The sequence below is a fragment of the Hordeum vulgare genome, chromosome 3H (genome assembly GCF_904849725.1).
Source record: "Hordeum vulgare subsp. vulgare chromosome 3H, MorexV3_pseudomolecules_assembly, whole genome shotgun sequence".
Taxonomy (NCBI): Eukaryota; Viridiplantae; Streptophyta; class Magnoliopsida; order Poales; family Poaceae; genus Hordeum; species Hordeum vulgare.
The window spans coordinates 592,670,880-592,690,308 of record NC_058520.1 but is presented as its reverse complement, the minus strand read 5'-3'; the positions used below and the strand labels follow the sequence as shown (position 1 = coordinate 592,690,308).

The following is a 19,429-nucleotide window of genomic DNA, read 5'->3' as shown; positions in this document are numbered from 1 at the left end:
TCTCGCATGAATTCACCAGGTCATGAAGTTGTCCAGCAATTCAACATAATCAAAATATTTGATTACATAGCGAAACGGTTAATTTACCTAATTAATTTTTTTCTTTAAGATGAGAATTATTACAAATATTAAACCGGCTAAGGTATCGCTTCTACTGTGCGTCTGCAATGCTAGGCGTTGGGTTTTGCTTGGTTGACACGTGTATATTTGCCCAATCTAATTTGCTACCTGTTTGTAATGATGTTTGTTTCTGATTTTTTTTTTCAATGGTCAGTCTAGAAGTTAGATCGTCCTTGCGATTTGCTATGTATTTAACTTTTGTGTGAATCCATTGTTAGAGCATTTATGATATGTTTTTTTATATTATGAATTAATATTGATCTTGTCCATTATTTCTCATTATCATACAATTCTTATCCTCTTTTTCTCTGAATATGCAAGGTACATCAATAAGGGGAAATATGTGAAAACTGTAATTCTGGACCGGAAAACCAAGAAAGAGACAGAAAAATCAACTTGCTCCAAATGACCTGAAACTTTACGGAGAATTTTTCTGAAATATTTAAGAATTTCTGGGCCAAAAATATACCCGAGAGGGGCCACCAGCTGGGCAGAAGCCAACAGGGCGCCCCCTAGGTCGTGCCCTCGTGGCTTGTGGGGTCCCAGCTGGCCCTCTGGCGTCCTCTGGAAGGGATCCACCCACCTCGGGGGGGGGGGGGGACATGGGGTTGAGAAGGGTGCACATGAGCTCCTGGTGGGTTGGGCGCCACTCCCAGCTAGGCCCATGCGGCTGAAGGAGTTGGTGGGGTAAAACCCTAGGGGGGCGGCCACCCTAATTTGGGGACCAGGCTACCCTTGGTCACCGCCCCACCTCTTGGGCGCAGCCCTAGGTCTTGGCCATCTCCACCCATCCCTCCTATATATATGTCAAACATGAGCAGTTGACGAAACTATCAACGATGATACGAAGACTCCATGACTGGTACTTGAAAACGTGTAAGAATGGAACCAACAATATCTACGTGGAAATTAAACATGAGCACTACTTCAATGGATTCGAGTCATTGTACATTGAATTTGAAGAATTTTTTCAGTTATACAATCAAGACGTCCTCAACAAAACGCTCGTCTGTTGCTATTGTTTGTAAGTATTATTTATGTAATTAAGTCTCTAGCTCAGTTCATTCATTGCATGTATAATTATCCTTACTATATTATGCAGATTGAAGGTTCTCAAATACAAAAAAGACAAATATATGACATTGGGTTCATAAACCCAGATACCGTAAATGAATATAGGTACATCACATGCGCGTGGATACAGAGAAATGCTCGCTAAATGCGTTAATTCGACAACATGACAGAAGGGAAATATTATTTCCTTACAACTTTCGGTGAGTGTCAGTAGTTGTCTTGTTCACATTCTGTATCGCTTACTCGAGGTTAAGTGTAATTGATGAGTTATGCGTGCACAAGTTTACTTTATTCTAGTAATCATTAAGCTTGAGGAGGGACTAATAATTGTCTTGGACTCGAGACTTAAAGACCCTACAGAGTGGGCGACGATGAGTCAAATGCTTCAGAAGTAAGTTCAGTCATTATTGCACCATATCGGCAACTTTCGTTCATTTCCTCATATTAAGTAATCATTTTCTTCGCCATGTAGGGTTTGGAAAAAGTTCACTGGCACTTTTAGGGGTGAATGGAAAGAGGAGCTGCGATTCTCACACTCCAAAGTAAGTAGTAGTGTAGTACTAGCTAGTTCGCGCATCTCTCATTCATTCTAATTTCAGTACCATTATCATGCTTGATTATTATTTTGATTGAACTCTATTCTTGTAAAGTACTGCGATACTACGTTTGCGAGTGGATTCAACAGACCATTTGTGAGAGGGGGCAGGTCTTTTCAACAACTTAAAGTACGTAAACAATATTCAAACTTTTTTATTACCATCAGTTGTGTTGAGTTTCGTTCGTTTATATATATATATATATATATATATATATATATATATATATATATATATATATATATATATTGAGCCCTTTCTTTAAATTAGATCGTGTGGAAGCAGGATGAACTCCTACCAACTGATCGCATACGAGCAATTCAAGAGGAATTGGATGGATTCTTTGTTGAGCATGTCATACCTACACACGAAGAATACCATCAGGATTTCCTTATCCATGTTGGTAGATAGATATTAGCTAGTCAGGGATCACAAGAAATGTTATATATTGTATATATACATGAACGTGTAATATATGTAGTAGCATCGAATAGATATACGAAAACTTATTGGGCGACCAAGCACGGAGAAAGAGACGTCACTTCTCTTTATATTCATGACGATGTCGTGTAACGGTTCCTTCATTGCTATATGTACGTACTAGCTAGCGCCTAGTTGAATGGAGTTCAATAATGACACCGACCAAGAACACCAACATGCATAAGGAACCAAAGATGATGACACAAAAGAAAAGGGGAAAACACGAATATGAAACCCCTAAACCCCCAAACCCCTCCTTTAAAAAAACCAACGTCTGGCTGCTGCTGATGCGTGGCGCCTTTTAATCTCGGTCGTTGTGACCAAGCGGGACTAAAGGTCCTCCTGCCCTCGCCACAACGACCACGTGAAGCACCTTTAGTCCCGGTTTGTAAGAGCAAGTACAATAGTATAGCGAGCTGCTGGCCATAAGTCATTGACATATCATCTATAGTCCATCTTATAGTCAACATGTACAATAGTTCATTGTAAAAGTGTACTTTTTTTATTATATGGTCCACATTTCATACTCACAAAATGCCTAGGAGCACGTGCTAGAGCTGGCTCTTAGAACAGGTACAATAAGGTACAGTCAGCATGCTGTAAGGATTAAATACTATATTTTTATTAAGTTGGATGAGAGAGTAGCTCTAGCACGTGCTCCTAGGTGCTTTATGAGAATGAAAGGTGGACCATATATGATAAAAGTAGTACTCTTTTATAGCTAACTATTGTACAAGCTAGCCATAAGATGACTTATAGCCCGCGGTTGGCTATACTATTAACCATGCTCTTAGCTAAGAGCCCGCTTACCTTCTCTCTCCTTTAACTAAACAAAAATATATTAGTTTATTTCTTATAGCCAGCTGACTCAGCTCTATTGTACTTCTCTAACACAATCAAGACTATTAATATTGAGGCTATTAATATTGTTACATCTGTTCCTTGTGAGGCTTATGGTTGTTCCAGAATGAATTTGTTTTCCAGGGACGAAGATGGCGAAGCATACGATGCGTCCTGGACTTGATCGGGTCACATGATCAGGCAATGGAAGATACTATGTACAGACACCCAGGGCGCTCTTCTTCTCTAGTGTTTAAGACTGTTGGATCATCGGCGAGGGGAATTGCTTAGGATAGCCTGGCGTAGTGGTTAGATTGGGGCCTCAACAGGATGTCTTGTTGTTGTTTATCGTTGATGTCGAATGCCCTTCTTTTGCTCTGTAATCATGGCTATGTTAGAACCATTTGCGTTTATCCTGTGGCAGCTACTTTTGGGTGCTTACCGAGAGTTGTAAAACGTTGGATGCTGGTTTCGTTGCCTTGGCTTAATAAAAGTTGGGGCAGAGAGAAACCCCTATTTTTTTTAAAAGAAGATACATAATTACCGTAGATATTTTCAAATAAATTCCATTGACAATAAAGACTATCCTAGATAGCCTTCAAGCCGTCAAAAACAGCGAGGGCCATCACATGCTCCCTTTAGCAGACAGCAAGGGAAGCCGGGCTCCACATGCGGCAAGGGTTTTTATAGTTTACAGTGAGATTCGAAGACACCAAACAGATTACACAGGATATGCGGGTAAAAGGTTGCTAGTAATTACAATGCATTCAACCACAACTTCCTCCTTCTATTATTTCTTGAAACAGAGGTAAGCCTGAATAGAGGTCTACAAAAGCTGAGGTTGCAGCTACATCTGCTGCCAGCAGTTTCAGAATGAAAAATCATTCAGTTTACTCTTACAAAAGATCAGGTTGCCACTACTGCTCAGCTTGTAGTCTTGAGCGTGTCCTGGATGACCGTAGCCACTGCAAATGATTCCAATCGGTTTAGATAGGTTGTACACACCAAAGAATACAACTTCAAAACAATTTAATCTGTCAGAGTTGCAGATCACAAATATATGGATCCCTACCTCTTGGTTTAGATGATCTAACAGTGCCGGCAAGATTGTTCTTGGCAACATTTCTGCGCGAAGGAAAAAAAATACTGTAAGTGAACGCCAGTGGGAAAGGAAGGAAAGAAGTGCATGCAATTTCTGGTGTGAATCAAACTGCACTACTCACAGTTCAGTCAAGTCCCCGACAAGAACAAGAGAGAGAACCTCCAGCGGCACCACGCCAGTAAGCATGTTCTCCTGAAGCTCCAGCTCGACAAGCTTCGTCAGACGGCCCAACGACGTCGGTATATCTCCCGCCAGTTTGTTCCCATGTAGCCTCCTGAAGATAGGCACCAACAGATTGTTTTCAGCAGTTGGAGACAATTAGTAATCATTTCAATATTTCGTTGTCTGAAAATTGTAGCAGTGAGACTCATACAGAAAACGAAGCGTCCCCACTGCCCCAAGCGAGGAAGGTATCGCGCCGGTGAAATGGTTGTCGTAGAGATCGAGGGTGACCAGGCGTGTCAGGTTGCCCAGGGTTGTTGGTATTGGTCCACTCATATTGTTCGCGTACAGCTCCCTATGAACATAAGAAGATCATTCTGTGGAAAATATTGAGTGTAATTTGACAAGTGTGCACTTTGCAGTAAGTTGCAGAAATTACAGGTACTGCAGGTTCTTCAGTTGTCCCAGTTGAGGAATCAGGGTGCCTGAGATGCCCGCGTTCCCCAAATCCCTGAACAGTGAGGAGGAACACAAGTATGATTCAGTTAATCTGTAGAGATTCAACAACAATCATGCGGTTTTTGTCCAAATTAGAAGTTCCTGAATGTTGGAAATAACTATGCAAACAGCATGCAGACAAGCAGATTGGTAGCTTCCTATCATGGAACTAATTTGGACCTTCAGAGGAGGAAGGAGAAAAGTGGTGTCGCATACACTCGGATGACGGAGTTGTCGAGGTTGCAGGTGACATGGAACCAAGTGCAAGGGTTGACAAGCGTCGGATCCCAGCTCGTCAGCACGTTGTTGGGGTCCTTCCACACCTGCCTTTGCGAGTAAAGGATGTCGCCTTCGAGTAGCAACACATTGGACGTGATTCAGCACCAAATCTTTAAGCAACAAATCGGCATGTAGGGGTATGTATGTACCTTCAGTGTTGCTGCTGACAATGGTTGCAAGAGCGAGGAGGCCGGCGAGGAGGAGCGCTGCTCCGGTCTGAGCTGCCATTGGTGGAACAATGTGGTGTAGTATGCTAGACCAGGAGGGTGTACGTGTCCTTATAAGCAGTTCTAGTGGGTTACAGATCGGATAATGGTGCTCTGGGTCTTCCCAAAGCTTTGAATTTTCTCCTCTGCTGACCTTTATCTTGTGCTCTTGTGGAGAAAAGTGTGCGATTAACTCGTTTATAATATTGGCTATCTTGACCAACGAAAGTTGAGCTTGTAAGGAGTAGACCGGCTGAAGTTCTGAAAGAATTGTAGATCAGCCTACAGAGAACGTACACCATGGTCCATGGGACCCTCCGCTGGAGATAGTTTATTTCATGATCGGTCTCTTGCTCTTCCACTCAGGCAAACGAACTCACTCTTCAGCTAGAAAAATATACATGTTGGACTGACCTTTCTGCAAGTATTCGGCCAGGCAGACCGGTCAAGAGGTGCCAAATGGACAACTTCCTGCTGGAAGGACGTGGACTTTGTTTTGGGCGTATAGTGAAAGAATTTTGTGATCTGACCCTCCCGTGGGCGACCGGGAGGGCTCCCCAACCGCCACTTCCAGCAGCCTCCTTTCCCTCCATCCTTCCCCGCCGCCGTCTAAGGCGGGCAAAGTCTGGCCGGCGCCGCCGATCCGGTCGGCGGGGATTTTCCTTCTCCTCGTTCGATGTCGTGTGGCGCGGGACGGCGGCTTCGATGATGATGTCATGCGGATCCAAGGCACGACGACGCAGCAGCTTCCGGCGGCGGCGCGTGTGAAGATTGGTTGGGCGTGGCGTGCCGATCGGCTGGACGTGGCTAGAAGATGAAGGTGGAGCTGGGCGTGGCCGGTGGCGGTGGCAGCGGTGGCGACGGCAAGGGCTAACCCGGATCCGACCATGATGGTGGCGGCGTCTCCTCCGCCGGGGATGACGGGCCAGGTGGTGGGTTTTTGTGGCGGCACCGATGACGGCGGATCTTGGGATCCCGTGACCGGGCTCATCGCAGAAACTTGTACTGGCTGCGAGTCAGGGAGACATAGTTGCCGGTGAAAACCGAGCCGACGACAGACGATGGCGGCGTTCTGCGTCGTTACCTTGATGAAGGCTTCGTCGTGTAACTACTGTCGATCCACTCGTGCTGCTCCAGGGGAAACCCTAGGATCTGGTTTTCCAGATCGGACGATGGTAGCATTGCGGTGTCGTTCATCTCTAGGGAGCATCGTTTGTGGAGCAGCGCTGAAAGACAGAGGGAGGAGGTGGAGCGTCTTCGTCCTGCACGGAGCTTCGATGGTGATGTCAGGTCATGACTGGCCGACAGGTGCTACGCTTTGTCATGCCTGTTTGGCAGGTGCTACGCGCGATAGATCTTACAGAGTCTTCGCGTCTGGATGGATGAGCGCACGGAGGTCGATCCACTCGTGCTACTCCAGGGGAAACCCTAGGATATGGTTTTCCGGATTGGACGATGGCGGCATTGTGGTGACGTTCCTCTCTAGGGAGCATTGTTTGTGGAGAAGTGCTGGAAGACAGAGGCAGGAGGTGGGGCGTATTCGTCCCGCAGGGAGCTTCGGTGGTGATGTCAGGTCATGCCTGGCCGACAGGTGCTACGCTTTGTCGTGCCTGTTCGGCAGGTGCTACGCACGACAGATCTTACAGAGTCTTCGCGTCTGGATGAATGAGCGCAGGGAGGTGGCACCGTTGGGCGTCGTGGTGGCGTCGACGGATGGCCGGACTGGCATGGATGATGCGGATTTCTCTCCTGAAGATGAGTCAGCGGTTCAATGATGATGGCGGCTTTTAAAACGTGTGTGTGGTGTACACTTTAGGTTTGCTACACCGACTGTTAGTTCCGATATGTTATGTGGATGGATCGGCGACGACACCAGTTTTAGATATGGGGAGTGAGAGCACTCCACATTATCGTGTTTTGTAGGTGTGAGTGGGGGCTTCGGGTGGCTTGATGTATGTTCTTGTCAGACCTTTGTTAAATAAATAATAAAGATGGATGTATGCATCGATGGATGCAGAGGCTGGGGGTCTTAACCAGTCTTAACCACCTTTTCCAAAAAAAAGTGAAGGAATTTTGTTCTTCATATCAGAAAAAACACAACATTTTGGTACTTCGACAGTTGGACTACATTTGGAAGTTTAGATCAGGAAAGGGATGCCGATTTCAAGAAAAAAAAGACACATGGCTCAATGCCCCAAACTTGTTTAAGTGATACGTGGCAGGCATAGACGAAGCCAAATTCTAGGAACTTTTATTTCTCTTACACTAGGTGAAGGTTCTAGTTTACAAGTTAAACTAGGAACTATATTTTCGTTACTAAACCATTTATTCTCTTGATTTTTAGGGGAGGTCTCGCATGTAAGTCAAGTGGAGAACTACGAATGTGAATGATCTTTACCGTCATATTTTGATAGCATCATCTATACAATATTGACACCATGCCGATAGAAACATGTGCACCGTATCTCTACCAGGGCCAGGCCACCACTTTTCCCTAAGAAATCTACATATATAACTTGCCTAAAAGCACCAAGCTTGTCCATATCCCCCACTATTATTAGCAAGTATTTTGGTCATTATCGCCAAAACAAACCCTGTCATCTTTTTATTTGATGCAAAAATACAATCATTGGGTTGTAGGATCGTATCAGGTCTTTACCCATTGTCAAGTCCAACCCCAAGCCTTAACAATTCCAAGCCAAGAGGATCATTGGTCCTGACGTATGTCATTTGGTTCCGAGATCCTATCAAACACTGAAGTTATTTTTGACGCTTCGCATCCACAAAGGCATATCCTGGAGCATGCCTATGAACATCGTCCTTTAGCACTCAATTATGTTTTTCTCTCCTCTTCTTTTACATAAGGCTCATGTTATGTTTATAATTGGGTGAGCTCAACCTTGAGACGTGCCTTAGTACGCAAAGGAAAATCTGGGCCGCCCCTCAGGAACAGGAGAGCACTCTATAATGTGCTACCTTCATATGTGTCAGATGATTGCCTTTGTTTCATCCTATTTCTTATTGAGCTTGGTCGAGCTAGTCTCTTGAGTTCTCACCAATGTGAGAGTCTCTCAACTATTTCCGATCACGACACAACTAGCATCGAGGAGGGAGGTCCCTCAATGAGGTTTTTCCCCTTTTGGCCAATGTCACCGTCGTCGGAAGCCAAGGGTTCTAGGCCTGACCCGGTGAAGCACCGGGACATTCTCCCCACTGATATGTAGTATCAGCAGGTGAATCACACTTCCCATTATGATGAGAAAAGCAGGAAAAAATAAATATAGTATTTATTTTCTTAATTGAAATTTGTAACAAGTCTTTTTCTTGTCTTCAGGTGTAGAGCGAAGATAAAATACCTATACCGGTGGTTCGTACACAAAAAATTTGGCACCAACATCAACTTCTTTGCCCATCCCAACTGATTAGATATTTTTGAAATTTTTTTTTTCTTTTGAAAAGTTAAAAATCATTTGCTTGCCCAATACTATAGTGTCGTCAAAAACAATCTCACATTATTATGTTTTCCGCCGTATTTGCCTAATATGATAACATGAAAAATCAATGTAACACGAATCACTCAGTAGTGCCCCCAAATGTAAAATCCTAACCCTAGCGATTGTCTGCAGATTACGAGTGGGTCGCCTCTCAGTTGCTTCGTGTCTTTTGTTCGTGTTGCACCCTTTCATAATAATACTTTTTACTTATTTATAAATCATTAAATAAACAACATTACTTGTGCATTCTAGTGTGATAAATTACAATCTTAAATAACATTTTTTTCCATTATATATAACAATATTATCCACATGTAATACAAAAAAAATCAAACTTCAGTTATATACATTTCAGATATCCTATGGTTACAAATACAAAATCAGTATGGTTAAATTATATTCATTGTTATTATATTTATTCACATTTAGTGAACGAAAAATTGTTGAAGTATATTCAAGGCAAAAACAGATGACAAAAAAAGCACATCTATCTATGCTATATTTTGTGCCATTATTTAGATATACATTGTTTGTTTTTTGCCTATTTTTGGTATCTCCCTCCTCCCTTTAAACATGGAGATAAATATACTTTTTGCTTACACTATACAAATCAATCAAATATCCTAATAGAAGTTTCTAGAGTAGGGTTATCTACACAACAGAAAATTGAAAAGTGCGTGAGATGTCAACATGTGGTTTGCCTCAGATTTAGGTCCCGCCCTCGGATAATTTGCATTGATTGTGTTTTTCATTACTTTTTTTGTGGTTGAAACTACTAAGACGAATGCGTGCTTGGTTTGTGGACATGCCAGGTTTCAAATATTCATGGACCTTGTTACACACTTGAGTTGTGTCTCGATACCTAATTGTTGTTGATGTGTTCAAAGAAAAGCCATCAATGTTGATCTTTTCTGATAAAAGATGGTTTCATTAAAATGAATCATCAAGGGGGTACCAAAATAATTATCAAGCACCCAACCTGTGCATGGTTAGGATGCACACAATCAACACCACCATACACGTACAACAAGGGAAGGCACGATGCTTTTTTTGAGCCACATGTGGCCAGGGTTTGTAATTTTGCATAGTTTAGTGAGACTCTGGATTTCTGGTGATGTCTTCCTTTCTCCTTGTTGTAAGTGATACTAACTTAGTGAGCCTCCGTGGAAAGAAATCTCACGAGAGTGAAAAGAGAGTCGAACGCCTCGCCCTATTCCTCTCGTTTTACTTATCCAGCCTTGAAGAGCTTGCACTGGCTACATCTTTTCCCCACTTTTTGGGCGATTCTTGTCCCAATAAGGCTTCATATAGTAACAGGGAATCCTCCCGGGATGGATCCCCATCCTTTCCCTGGGTGGGAATAAGAATAACACGAGCAAATTTTGCCCAATTTCCTCAAAGGCCCATTTGGGGCCAAGCGTGAGAGGCGTTCCCGACCCCGACTCCCCTCGATTCCCCGGGCAGGAGACCCTCACCTTCTCACGTTGGGAGAATTCTCCCTGGTTTCCTCACATCGACCACTCGTGATGCTCCGAGCACTTCTCTCTCCTCCGCTGACCTTGCGATCTTCCCAAGCCAAGAGGAGCATCGTCACCTGGAGTAATGCTATGTTTGCCCATGTGCCTATGCATGCGTAGCCAAAAGCAGTTCACACTTCCTCTGATTTTCCATGGACTTCCAAAATTCCCCTCATGGGTACAATTACAAAGGAAGGCTCCATTCAGTAGGAAGAAGACCGTACCATCCCCGTCTCTTCAAAAAGGTCATGTTGATTTTATTAGTCCACCCTCGGCGTTATTTCCATGGAAACATATGCCCTCATATCCAGCTGGATACCATGAGACACACTCACATTACTTAATAAAATGGCTGTATGCATCATCATAATGAAGAGGCCGGAAACGATCTTCCTTTTCAAAAAACAAAAATGAGACACACTCACACACCTCTCAACTTCAAGGTGCACAGAAGGATTCATTATTTCGAACTATATCTCGTTTTTTCTTTATCATGTTTCTTGAAATGGAGGTAAGCCCCGGTCTCTTAACTAAACAAAGGTCCGCAAAAGCTCAGGATGAGGATGCAGCTACATGCCTACAGTTACTGCCAGCAGCTTGAGAAGGAAAAAATCATTCCGTTTATTCTTACAGAAGTTCAGGTTGCCACTAACTACTACTCAGCTTGTAGTCTTGAGCGCGTACTGGACGACCACAACCACTGCAAATGATGCCAATCAGAAATTTTTCATGAGCGCAAAACATTAAACCTATACATTTTAGCATCTCGTCAACTGAAAATTGCCGCAACAGGACTCATACAGAAAACGCAGCGTCCTTATGTTGGCAAGCGAGGCCGGAATCGCGCCGGTGAGAAGGTTTTCATAGAGATCAAGGGTGATCAGGCTTGTCAGGTTGCCTAGGGATGTTGGTATGGATCCACTAATGCTGTTGTTAAGCAACTCCCTAGGAAGATGTGAAGATCATCCTGCAGGAAATTTTGGGTGTAATTTGACAAGTCTGCCCTGAGCAGCAAGTCGCAGTAGTACTTATAGGTACCGAAGGTTCCTCAATCCTCCCAGTTCAGGAATCAGGGTGCCCGAGATGCCTGTATTCACCAAGTTCCTACACAGTGAGGAAGAACAAAAGCAGTATGATTATGATGTAATCAATCTGGAGAGATTCAACAAGAGGAGTGCAGTTTTAGTCCCTAGTTAAAAGTTTCTGAATGTTGAAAACAACTGTGTGTTGTATAAACCCTGTCTGCTAAGTGTCCGTTTTTCAGTTTTCATCAGTGTCTGCTGTTAGCGTCTTTCTTTCGTCAGTTTAGCAGTCAGAAGCGGCGCGCGAGAATAGCTCGCAGCCGTTGCGTCAGGAGCGAGTCTAGCTCCCCCTTGATCGCTCGTGGGATGGCACGAGCAGCACGATCGGGAGGTGGCGAAGTAGTAGGGGCCTTAAGCCCGATTCTCTTGTATGCTAAAGTATAACAAGAGGAATAATAGAAACAGAAAAGCTGCAAGTTTCCAGCAGCGCAAAAACTCTCTCGTGTTCTTCCTTCTACCGGCAAGTGAGAGCAGAGAGGTGTGAGATTTGCCGACAATTGGCATCAGAGCTTAGTTGCGAGCTCGGGACATGTCTGGATCAGGCAATTCCGGTGGTAGCAAGTCGCCGGCGACCCCGCGGAACCCCGGCGGCAATGAGATCGTCGCGGCAGACAGGTCTCTGACGCGGATGGCGCGCGACACCGGCAGCGCGGCGTGGCCGCAGCTGACGCGGAGCAACTACACCGACTGGGCCGTCCTCATGCGGGTCATGATGGAGGGACGCCATCTCTGGGACGCTGTGCAGACGGGCACGGCGGAGTGCAGCGAGGATCGGCTGGCGCTCGAGGCAATCCTTCGAGGAGTGCCGCCGGAGATGGGGCCGACCCTCGCTGCCAAGGCCACGGCGAAGGAGGCCTGGGACTCCCTGAAGACGATGAGGCTTGGGGTAGCACGAGTGCGCGAGGCAAAGCTCGCGACTCTCACCAAGCAGTACGGCGACATCAAGTTCGCCGACGGCGAGTCGGTGGATGAGTTTGCCATGAGGCTCACGGCGATGGTGGCACAGATGGCGCAACTCGGTGAGGTGATCCCTAATAAGCGTGTGGTTAGGAAATTCCTCTCTGTCGTTCCCAAGAAATTCTCGCAGATCGCTCTGTCGATCGAGACTCTGGTGGACCTCGATGCACTTTCCGTCGAGGAGCTGACGGGGAGATTGAAGGCAGCGGAGGAGCGCCACGAGCTGCATCAGGCCACCGACGGCATGGGGAGGTTACTCCTCACCGAGGAAGAATGGAACGCCCGCCTCAAGACGGGCGACCATAATCCCGGCGGCTCTGGGGGCGGACCGTCCAGGGGCCGTCGTGGAAGAGGACGTGGACGCCACAGTGGCGGCAGAGGACGCGGTCAGACCGGAGGCGCTGGCAGAGGCAACACCAACAACTCTGGGGCCGGCAACGACGACGATCGGGATCGGTGCCGCTACTGCAACAACGTAGGGCACTGGGTCCGCGACTGCAGAAAGAAGAAGCGTGACGACGACGCCAAGGCACTCCTTGCCCAGGGCAACGGTGGGGACGACGCCGATCCCACGCATCTCCTCATGGCACAGGTATGCGATCTGTCTACTGACCCTGGCGATGGCGGTACGCATGTCGAGCTGGTGGAGGAACGGGTCGAGGCACATCTGGGCCTGGCCACGGAGGCGCACACCGGTGTGTGGTTCCTGGACACAGGAGCGAGCAACCACATGTCCGGGGAGGAGGCCGCCTTCAGCGAACTCGATCACAACGTTACCGGCAACGTCAAGTTCGGCGACGGATCGGTGGTGGACATCCAAGGATGCGGCTCTGTGCTCTTCACCGACCACGCCGGAGGCCATCGCGTGCTGAGTGGGGTGTACTACATCCCTTGGCTGAAGAGCAACATCATCAGCGTCGGCCAACTCGATCAAATCGGGTGCCGATCAGAAATCGAGCACGGTGTCTTCACCCTCTACGACCAGCAGCGGCGCATCGTGGCAAAGGTGCAGAGAGCGCGCAATAGGTTGTATCCATACGCGCTCCAGCTCGCACGCCCGGTCTGCCTGGCCACACAGTGCGCCACGGACGAGGCGTGGATGTGGCATGCGCGGTATGGACACCTCAACATCCAGGCGCTCCGCAAGCTCGCCCAGCAAGGACTAGTTCGCGGGCTTCCGCACATCGACAACGTCGACCAAGTGTGCGATGGGTGTCTCGCCGGCAAGCAGCGACGCTCGTCGTTCCCGGCAGAGGCGAACTTCAGGGCGGAGCAGACCCTGGAGCTGGTGCACGGCGACATCTACGGACCGATCACCCCTCCCACAGCAGGCGGGAGGCGCTACTTTCTGCTCCTCGTGGACGACATGTCCAGATACATGTGGCTATCTGTGCTGCGGTCCAAGGACGAGGCGGCTGGAGCGATCGCCCGCTTCCAGGCGCGCGTGGAGACGGAGACAGGACGCAAGCTGCGAGTGCTGCGGACAGACCGTGGCGGTGAGTTCACGTCCATCGACTTCACCGACTACTGCGCCGATCGCGGCGTGCAGCGGCAGCTCACGACGCCGTACTCACCGCAGCAAAACGGCGTTGTGGAACGCCGCAACCAAACGGTGGTCGCCATGGCCAGGAGCATGATGAAGGCTACCTCCATGCCAGGGGAGTTCTGGGGGGAGGCGGTGACCACTGCCGTCTTCATCCTGAACAAGTCACCGACGCGCTCCGTGGTCGGTATGACTCCGTACGAGGCGTGGCACGGGGATAGACCCCCAGTGCATTTCCTGCGCACCTTTGGGTGTGTTGCCCACGTCAAGCCGGTGAAGCCTCATCAGAGCAAGCTGGATGATCGCTCCACTCCAATGGTCTTCGTCGGATACGAGGAGGGTGGAAAAGCATATCGCGCCTACAACCCAGCAACCAAGCGCGTCCACATCACCAGAGACGTCGTCTCCGACGAATCAGCAAGGTGGAACTGGGCTGACGAAGCCCAAGCTACTCCGACGACCCTGGGAGATATATTCACAGTGGAAGTGCCAAGCTACAAGGTGCAGATCACACGCAGCAGCGGCGAAGATGCAGGTCAGCAGACGCCTGTGACGCCACGGACTCCAACCACAGCAGTAGCGGGGGCGGGAACCAGCTCTCCAACGTCGACCGTCATCCCGGATGCAGGCGCAGTGGGATCAGTCCCCACCCAAGGCTCAGCATCGACAGGGGTTGAGCCCCAGACTCCCGTAGCGGCCATCACCCCAGCAAGGGTGGAGTTCGCCACACCACCCTCCGGGTCGCCGGAGCTGGACGCTGCCGATGACTCTCAAGTGGCACATCGCTTTCGTCGCATGTCTGACATACTCGGACTGCACTATGGTGCCGTGCAACCAGAAGAGAAACTGCTGATTGCTTCTGCTGAAGAACCAGGGACTTTCAGAGAAGCAGAGCTCGATCCTAGCTGGCGCAAAGCGATGATCGAAGAGGTAAACTCCATTGAGGAGAACAACACCTGGGAGCTGACTGATCTGCCACCAGGACACAAGGCAATTGGCGTGAAGTGGGTGTTCCGCGTGAAAAGAGATTCTGCTGGGGAGATCGTGAAGTACAAAGCCCGTCTCGTAGCAAAAGGCTTTGTGCAGAAACCTGGAATCGACTTCGACGAAGTATTTGCGCCCGTGGCTCGGCTGGAGTCAGTGCGCGTGCTGCTCGCTCTTGCTGCACACGAGGGATGGCCGATACATCACATGGACGTGAAATCGGCTTTCCTCGACGGCGAGCTGAAGGAAGAAGTCTACGTCGAGCAGCCCCCTGGATTTATTGCTGCCGATCGCAGGAACTAGGTACTGAAGCTCAGCAAAGCCCTATATGGTGTGCATCAAGAACCACGCGCCTGGAACTCCAAGCTTGACGCCACACTCGTCGACATGGGGTTTCGTCGGTGCAACACTGAGCATGCCGTCTACGCACGTGGATCAGTGCATGAGCTCCTTCTTCTGGGGGTGTATGTGGATGACCTGGTGATCACAGGGGCTGACGCAACAGAGATCAACAACTTCAAGGCAGCAATGCAAGCCAAGTTTCGGATGAGCGATCTGGATTGCTCTCCTACTACCTGGGCATAGAGGTACGCCAGGAAGCTAACGGGGTTACCATTGCACAGAGCGCATATGCCCAGAAGATCATCGAGAAGGCGGGGCTTGCAGGCTGCAAATCACAGGAAACACCCATGGAGGCACGTCTGAAGCTGAGCAAGACAAGCACGGCTGCCCCCACAGATGCAACAGAGTACAGAAGTCTCGTGGGGACGCTGCGCTACCTCACTCACTCCCGGCCTGACATCACTTTCGCCGTGGGGTATGTGAGTCGATTCATGAAGGCACCAACTGTCGAGCATCTCACTGCAGTTCAGCACATCATAAGGTATGTGGCTGGGACCCGTGACTTGGGGTGTCATTTTCCTCGTCGACAAGAGAGAGAGGCCAGGCTCTTGGGGTATAGTGACAGTGACATGGCGGGCGACATTGATGATCGCAAGAGTACATCGGGAGGGATCTTCTTCCTCGGCAGCAGTCCAGTCAGTTGGCTGTCTCAGAAACAGAAGGTGGTCGCTCTGTCGTCGTGCGAAGCAGAGTTCATCGCAGCAACAACAGCAGCCTACCAGGCTGTGTGGGTGGCTCGGTTGCTAGCTGAGATTACGGGGGACAAGCTCCAGGTGCCGCTGCTCTTGGTGGATAACAAGTCAACCATTGCTCTATGCAAGAACCCGGTGCTCCATGATCGAAGTAAGCACATAGATGTGCGCTATCATTTCATAAGAGAGTGCGTGGAGGAAGGAAAGATGACTGTTGATTTCATCAGGACTGAAGATCAACTGGCAGACATCCTGACAAAGCCCTTGGGGCGCATTGCTTTTCATCAGCTACGTGAGAAGATTGGCATGAAGAAAATAAGGTAGGCAGACTAGGTTTAGGGGGTGATTGTTGTATAAACCCTGTCTGCTAAGTGTCCGTTTTTCAGTTTTCGTCAGTGTCTGCTGTTAGCGTCTTTCTTTCGTCAGTTTAGCAGTCAGAAGCGGCGCGCGAGAATAGCTCGCAGCCGTTGCGTCAGGAGCGAGTCTAGCTCCCCCTTGATCGCTCGTGGGATGGCACGAGCAGCACGATCGGGAGGTGGCGAAGTAGTAGGGGCCTTAAGCCCGATTCTCTTGTATGCTAGAGTATAACAAGAGGAATAATAGCAACAGAAAAGCTGCAAGTTTCCAGCAGCGCAAAAACTCTCTCGTGTTCTTCCTTCTACCGGCGAGTGAGAGCAGAGAGGTGTGAGATTTGCCGACACTGTGCATACTGCACATAAGAGTGGTAACAACTTCCATTCATTCCATTGCCATGGACTGATCGTGTTCTTGCAGAGCAAGGAGGAGAAAAGAAAAACATACAGTCGGGTGACGGGGTTGTCGCTGTTGCACGTAACATGGAGCCAAGTGCATGGGTTGAAAAGGGTCGGATCCCAGCTCTGCAACACATTGTTGGGGGTCCTTCCACGCCTCCTTTGTAGGTGAAGGATGTCGCCTTCGGATACCAACAAATCATGTGTAAATCAACATCACAGAACCTTTGAGAAACAATGAACTCATTCAAGAATCATTCTCGCGAAACTACTACCTCCGTTTTTAAATATATACAAGTTTTTTTTATAGATTTCACTAGGGGGTTACGTACGGATGTATATAGACATGCTTTCGAGTGTTGATTAACTTATTTTGCTCCGTATGTAGTCTCTTAATGAAATATGTAAAAAAAAATATGTTTAGGAATGGAGGGAGCAATTAGCATGTAGTAGTACCTTTAGTGTTGCTGCTGACCATGGTTACAAGAGTAAGGAGGCCGGCGAGGAGGAGTGCTGCCCAAGTCCGAGTTGCCATTGCTGGAAGGAGGCCTGAGCTGTATTGGCAGGGTGCACTGGAATGCTACAGAGTAGAGAGGAGAGACCTTTTATGAGGTTCTTGTGGTTCTCCAATCTTTGAACTTTCCTGGTGGGGATTTGGCTTTTCTCCTCTGTCGACTGACCTTTATGTTATGCTCTTGTGAAGAGCAATGTGTGCAAGTAGTAACTCGTGCATAATACTAGTATTTGCTATTTTGAGAAACGAAAGCTTGGCCCGTGAAGCATGAAGACCAGCTGAAATTCGACCTTCAGTGTTGCTGCTGGCGATGGTTGCAAGAGTAATGAGGAGGCTGGTGAGGAGGAGCGCTGCTCCAGTCTGAGCTGCCATTGCTGGAAGGAGGCCTGAGCTGTATTGGCAGGGTGCACTGAAATGCTACAGAGTAGAGAGGAGAGCGTGTGGGTCTGACCTTATATGAGGTTCTAGTGGTTCTTCAAGGTTTGAACTTTCGGGATTTGGCTTTTCTCCTCCGTCGACTGACCTTTATGTTGTGCTCTTGTGAAGAGCAATGTGTGCAAGTAGTAACTCGTGCATTTTTTTTAGAAAAGGAGGATTACCAGCTGAAATTTGGAACTATTGGCCCGCAGGGTGCAGAGTACACCGTGGAAACCTCCATTGGAGACAATTTTATTTCACGGTCGAAAGCTCCCGCCCTTCCACTCAGTCAACATGGAGAACTTTATTTCGTACTCCACTTGGCTGAAGATGTGTGCGAAATGGAGAACTTTCTGCTGGAGGGACGTGGATTTTTGTGACATAATTGAGGAATTTTGCTGCAAACGGCGACGGGTTATATACCTGTCATGGTGTTGCTCGGGTGTCGTCGAGCTGTCCCGCGTCACTTCCCAGCATTCTAGCAGCGGCGGCGGACAAAGTGGCAGGGAATGGTCGCTGGATCTTCGTGGGGTGAAAGCGTCATCCGTGTGACCATGTGCACTGCAGCCAAGCTTCGGATGGCTCGACGAGTTGCGGTGCGAAGCTTGTGCAAGTTGCGGTTTTCAGTCGGAGAACTCACCGCCGTTGTTTCCATTGCTTGGCTCCAGACCACAAGGCTGCTTTTTGTCGTGACCCGATTCGTTGCCTCGCTTGCCTGCGTTCTGGGTGTTAAAAGATGTAAGATATATCCGTGTAATATAAACGGTATATGATTGTGTTTAAGTTAGTTGTTGGAGATATGACTTGTATAGCAATCCAACAACTAATCTTGTAGATCTTTGTAACAACCTGGCCGATGGCCTATATTAACACGTAAAGCGCACCTGCAAGATGCAAGCGTTTATCTCGTATTTTCTACATGGTATACAGAGCCTAAACTCTTCCAATCACATCCATGTCTTCCTCCTCCACCGCCGCCGTCGCCATGGCCCTCCCCTCCATCGCCTTTCTCGGACACACCATCGCCGAGAAACTTAACAGGGAGAACTTCCTTGTCTGGAGGGCGCAGGTGCTCCCTCATGTCCGGGCTGCCGGCATGATGGGTTACCTTGATGGTTCCCTCAAGGCTCCTCCCGCCGAGCTCATCCTGGAGAAAGATGTCGCCGGGAAGAAGGAGCTTACCGCCACGCCAAACCCTGAACATGCTGTTTGGGTAACGCAGGACCAGCAGGTGCTTACTTTCTTGCTCGCGTCCCTCTCCCGTGACATCCTTCTCCAGGTCAGCAACTGTGAGACGGCTGCGACAGCATGGAAGGAGATTCTCCAAAGCTTCTCCTCGCAGTCACGGGCGCGCATCATCTAGCTACGATCTCTGATCGGGAGTACCCGCAAGGGTGACTCCTCCGTCGCCGCCTACTTCACCAAGATGAAGGGCCTTGCCGACGAACTGGCAGCAGCCGGGAAGCCTCTGGACGAAGATGACGTCGTCTCGCATATTCTTCAGGGGCTGATGCACGAGCCTGAGTACAACGGGTTCGTCTCCACCATCACCACTCGCACCGTCACCGACCAACCCATCGGCCTCGGTGAGCTCTTTTCCCTCCTCCTCGCAGCCGAAGCACGGATCACCTCCCAAACCAGCGTCTACACCGCCAATCTCGCTGCTCGGGGAGGTGGCCGTGGCCGTGGTGGCTACAACAACAACGGCTCCCGTGGTG

General features: G+C 48.5%; 1 protein-coding gene and 1 pseudogene across 1 annotated transcript; both read right to left on the bottom strand.

Annotated features, from left to right (window-relative positions):
- Window positions 1–3,780: 3,780 nt before the first annotated feature.
- Window positions 3,781–5,424, bottom strand: LOC123445435 (LRR receptor kinase BAK1-like). The gene is made up of 7 exons (XM_045122423.1): window positions 5,301–5,424; window positions 5,089–5,221; window positions 4,814–4,885; window positions 4,586–4,729; window positions 4,334–4,486; window positions 4,183–4,235; window positions 3,781–4,075 (listed from the first exon to the last, which is right to left on the bottom strand). The coding sequence occupies exons 1-7, from the start codon at window positions 5,377–5,379 to the stop codon at window positions 4,035–4,037; spliced, it is 675 nt and encodes a 224-aa protein (XP_044978358.1). The 5' UTR covers window positions 5,380–5,424; the 3' UTR covers window positions 3,781–4,034.
- A 5,702-nt stretch (window positions 5,425–11,126) lies between these two features.
- On the bottom strand, window positions 11,127–17,666 carry LOC123445434 (annotated as a pseudogene).
- Window positions 17,667–19,429: the final 1,763 nt, after the last annotated feature.